This window comes from Labrus mixtus, unplaced genomic scaffold (assembly GCF_963584025.1).
Source record: "Labrus mixtus unplaced genomic scaffold, fLabMix1.1 SCAFFOLD_61, whole genome shotgun sequence".
Classification (NCBI taxonomy): domain Eukaryota; kingdom Metazoa; phylum Chordata; class Actinopteri; order Labriformes; family Labridae; genus Labrus; species Labrus mixtus.
This window is the reverse complement of record NW_026870367.1, coordinates 170,001-175,000: the sequence shown is the minus strand read 5'-3', so window position 1 is coordinate 175,000 and position 5,000 is coordinate 170,001. Positions and strand designations below refer to the sequence as shown.

Here is a 5,000-nt window from a genome sequence, read left to right as displayed (position 1 = left end):
CTGTGTATGTTGGTCTGTGTGTGTGTTGGTCTGTGTATATGTTGGTCTGTGTGTATGTTGGTCTGTGTGTGTTGGTCTGTGTGTATGTTGGTCTGTGTGTATGTTGGTCTGTGTGTGTTGGTCTGTGTGTATGTTGGTCTGTGTGTATGTTGGTCTGTGTATGTTGGTCTGTGTGTATGTTGGTCTGTGTGTATGTTGGTCTGTGTGTATGTTGGTCTGTGTGTATGTTGGTCTGTGTATGTTGGTCTGTGTATATGTTGGTCTGTGTGTATGTTGGTCTGTGTGTGTTGGTCTGTGTGTATGTTGGTCTGTGTGTATGTTGGTCTGTGTGTATGTTGGTCTGTGTATATGTTGGTCTGTGTATGTTGGTCTGTGTGTATGTTGGTCTGTGTGTATGTTGGTCTGTGTGTATGTTGGTCTGTGTATATGTTGGTCTGTGTATGTTGGTCTGTGTGTATGTTGGTCTGTGTGTATGTTGGTCTGTGTGTATGTTGGTCTGTGTATGTTGGTCTGTGTGTATGTTGGTCTGTGTATATGTTGGTCTGTGTATGTTGGTCTGTGTGTATGTTGGTCTGTGTGTATGTTGGTCTGTGTGTATGTTGGTCTGTGTATATGTTGGTCTGTGTATGTTGGTCTGTGTGTATGTTGGTCTGTGTGTATGTTGGTCTGTGTATATGTTGGTCTGTGTATGTTGGTCTGTGTGTATGTTGGTCTGTGTGTATGTTGGTCTGTGTGTATGTTGGTCTGTGTATGTTGGTCTGTGTATGTTGGTCTGTGTGTATGTTGGTCTGTGTGTGTTGGTCTGTGTGTATGTTGGTCTGTGTGTATGTTGGTCTGTGTATATGTTGGTCTGTGTGTGTTGGTCTGTGTGTATGTTGGTCTGTGTGTATGTTGGTCTGTGTGTATGTTGGTCTGTGTATATGTTGGTCTGTGTATGTTGGTCTGTGTGTATGTTGGTCTGTGTGTATGTTGGTCTGTGTGTATGTTGGTCTGTGTATATGTTGGTCTGTGTATGTTGGTCTGTGTGTATGTTGGTCTGTGTGTATGTTGGTCTGTGTGTATGTATCACTGTAAAATGTTTGAACATTGTTAAAAGCTGACACACTCTCTGACTGTGACCCCGTGTGGGGTTAACAGGCTCAGTGTGAGTGTGTGTGTGTGTGTGTGTGTGTGTGTGTGTGTGTGTGTGAGTGTGTGTGATAATCCTCTGACCTTGGGTTTGGTTCGGGGTCTCAGCTGCTCCAATTTCTTGGCAGCTGCTTCAATGGCTGCAGCCGCTCCGAGCAGCTCGTTCTCAGCGATCACTGTGGGGTCCTCAGGGTCCACCCACTCTGTGCCTGCAATACACACAATACACACAATGTACACAATGTACACAATATATACACACAATATATACACACAATACACACAATATATACACACAATGTACACAATATATACACACAATACACACAATATATACACACAATGTACACAATATTTACACACAATATATACACACAATAAACACACAACAACTACACACTCACACTAAAGGCTGTAGAAGTTAAACTAATGTCTGTCAGTACATGAAGGGTTAAATACAGAGACTCTGTGCTCTGATTGGCTGATTGAACACCTGTATATATCAGGTGTTATAAGAACCTTTAGGTGGAGGTGTTACTCAGGATGGGGGGGGGTCAGAGTGTTGTTCTACCTGTGGAGGTGTTACTCAGGATGGGGGGGGGGGGGTCAGAGTGTTGATCTACCTGTGGAGGTGTTACTGAGGATGGGGGGGGGGGTCAGAGTGTTGTTCTACCTGTGGAGGTGTTACTCAGGATGGGGGGGGGGGGGGGGGGGTCAGAGTGTTGATCTACCTGTGGAGGTGTTACTGAGGATGGGGGGGGGGTCAGAGTGTTGAACTACCTGTGGAGGTGTTACTCAGGATGGGGGGTCAGAGTGTTGAACTACCTGTGGAGGTGTTACTCAGGATGGGGGGGGGGGGGTCAGAGTGTTGATCTACCTGTGGAGGTGTTACTGAGGATGGGGGGGGGGGGGTCAGAGTGTTGAACTACCTGTGGAGGTGTTACTCAGGATGGGGGGTCAGAGTGTTGAACTACCTGTGGAGGTGTTACTCAGGATGGGGGGTCAGAGTGTTGATCTACCTGTGGAGGTATTACTTAGGATGGGGGGGGGGGGGGTCAGAGTGTTGATCTACCTGTGGAGGTGTTACTCAGGATGGGGGGGGTCAGAGTGTTGAACTACCTGTGGAGGTGTTACTCAGGATGGGGGGGGTCAGAGTGTTGATCTACCTGTGGAGGTGTTACTCAGGATGGGGGGTCAGAGTGTTGATCTACCTGTGGAGGTGTTACTCAGGATGGGGGGGGGGGGTCAGAGTGTTGAACTACCTGTGGAGGTATTACTCAGGATGGGGGGGGTCAGAGTGTTGATCTACCTGTGGAGGTGTTACTCAGGATGGGGGGGGTCAGAGTGTTGAACTACCTGTGGAGGTGTTACTCAGGATGGGGGGGGGGGGGGGGTCAGAGTGTTGATCTACCTGTGGAGGTGTTACTCAGGATGGGGGGTCAGAGTGTTGATCTACCTGTGGAGGTGTTACTCAGGATGGGGGGGGGGGGGGTCAGAGTGTTGATCTACCTGTGGAGGTGTTACTCAGGATGGGGGGTCAGAGTGTTGATCTACCTGTGGAGGTGTTACTCAGGATGGGGGGGGGGGGTCAGAGTGTTGAACTACCTGTGGAGGTATTACTCAGGATGGGGGGGGTCAGAGTGTTGATCTACCTGTGGAGGTGTTACTCAGGATGGGGGGGGGGGGGTCAGAGTGTTGATCTACCTGTGGAGGTGTTACTCAGGATGGGGGGTCAGAGTGTTGATCTACCTGTGGAGGTGTTACTCAGGATGGGGGGGGGGGGGGTCAGAGTGTTGAACTACCTGTGGAGGTATTACTCAGGATGGGGGGTCAGAGTGTTGAACTACCTGTGGAGGTATTACTCAGGATGGGGGGGGGGGGGGTCAGAGTGTTGATCTACCTGTGGAGGTATTACTCAGGATGGGGGGGGTCAGAGTGTTGATCTACCTGTGGAGGTGTTACTCAGGATGGGGGGGGGGGGGGTCAGAGTGTTGATCTACCTGTGGAGGTATTACTCAGGATGGGGGGGGGTCAGAGTGTTGATCTACCTGTGGAGGTGTTACTCAGGATGGGGGGGGGGGGTCAGAGTGTTGATCTACCTGTGGAGGTGTTACTCAGGATGGGGGGGGGTCAGAGTGTTGAACTACCTGTGGAGGTATTACTCAGGATGGGGGGGGGGGGGGTCAGAGTGTTGATCTACCTGTGGAGGTATTACTCAGGATGGGGGGGGGTCAGAGTGTTGATCTACCTGTGGAGGTATTACTCAGGATGGGGGGGGGGGGGGGGGTCAGAGTGTTGATCTACCTGTGGAGGTGTTACTCAGGATGGGGGGGGGTCAGAGTGTTGATCTACCTGTGGAGGTGTTACTCAGGATGGGGGGTCAGAGTGTTGATCTACCTCGTTCTGTCCCTCTGGTCTAGCTTCTACCTGACAGGTAATCTGATTGGACGTTTGAAGCAGGTTGTTTTTGCACGCTAGAAATCAGAGAAGCACTGAGAGGGTCCGGACTAAATAAAGCCTTCACAGATTATCTCTGAGAATCACAGCTGAATTTTGACACTTAACATCAGCGTCAGTTTGGAGGACTGTGATTGGACAAGAGAATTTGATGCTGGATGTGGAGTGTCTAACATCGTGATCTGACTATCCATCACTGCGCTGATCCCTCTCTGCTCTCTGCTCGTCATCCTCTAAACGTAGCGATGAAGGGGAGTCAGCTAACAGCTGAGCCACCTCTCTAATCTGTTTCTGATGGAGGAGGGGGGTCAGGACAGAAACCCGAGCCCTGTGAGGGATCTGCACTAATCCTCCTCCACATCACACTCAGGGCTCCTTTTCATTAAGGAGGGGAAACTATTTCAGAGCCAGAGAAAGTGGAACATCTAAGATCTTCACAGAGTGAAGAGAGGAGAGCTGCTCTATTTCAAACTCATCACCACACTGAAGGACTGAAGACGAGTTCTTTCAGACTGAGAACATTAAGTGGTTTAAAAAAGAACAGAGGTGTCAAAATGTCACTCAGATATCTGTGAACCTTGTTACCTGAGTAACTGGTGTTCATTATGTCCACAACTGTTTGGGACAAACACTTTGTCAGCGGTTCTGCACCCAAATGTTGCCGATGTTTCTGTACGATGACAGACAGTGTTCCTCTCCTTCACACCTGTCTGATGAACAACAGGCTTTTTTAAAACTTCTTTTTGATACTATTGGTCATTATCATCATCATTGGGTCTACCCCGGGGTCTCCTCCCAGTTGGATCTACCTAGAAAACCTCTAAATGGAGGCGTCAAGGAGGATCCTGATCAGATACCTGAACCACCTGAACTGAATCTTTTCCATGTGAAGGAGGAGCGGAAACAAAGAAAACCACACACACACACACACACGTTCAGGTGTTGAACAGGTCAAAGGTCACAGTACCTTTCATGGCCTCGGCGGCCTGGATCAGCTCGGTCACGGAGCCTGCCACTCGTTTGGAGTAATTGGCGAGCTGCTGCTTTAGGTCGTGAGACGGCTTCTGGATGATCTGAGGGGTGGGGGGGGGGGGGGGGGGGGTAGAGTCACAACTTTTAATCAACGTCTTCATTAATTATCACACTCTCTGTGACTGATGCTTCACATATGCTAAGCTAATGCTAAGCTAATGTTAAAGGTCAGGTCAGACACTTCTGAGGTCAGGTGGGCGTGTCCTCCAGCACTCTGACACTTAGGAGAGTCAGCTGGATGTGTTCATTTAATCTGATGACAGAAATGTGAGAAACCAGTGAAACAGCTCCCCCTGGTGTGTGTGTGTGTCTCTGTGTGTGTGTGTGTGTGTGTCTGTGTGTGTGTGTGTATGTGTGTGTGTCTGTGTGTGTGTGTGTATGTG

The 5,000-nt window shown here is 49.3% G+C and overlaps 1 protein-coding gene across 12 annotated transcripts in view; it reads right to left on the bottom strand.

The window, feature by feature from the left end:
• tln1 (talin 1) overlaps positions 1-5,000 on the bottom strand; it is a 100,884-nt gene that overhangs the window by 10,880 nt on the left and 85,004 nt on the right. For all 12 annotated transcript variants that reach the window (XR_009672804.1, XR_009672802.1, XR_009672806.1 and 9 more), the window contains 2 exons: positions 4,553-4,658; positions 1,213-1,337 (listed from right to left, as the gene is read on the bottom strand). Coding sequence is in view for 4 of the 12 variants with exons in the window: in XM_061034615.1 (XP_060890598.1) it covers positions 1,213-1,337; positions 4,553-4,658 (231 nt within the window). In the remaining 8 variants the exon portion in view is untranslated. The remainder of the gene's footprint in view (positions 1-1,212; positions 1,338-4,552; positions 4,659-5,000) is intronic.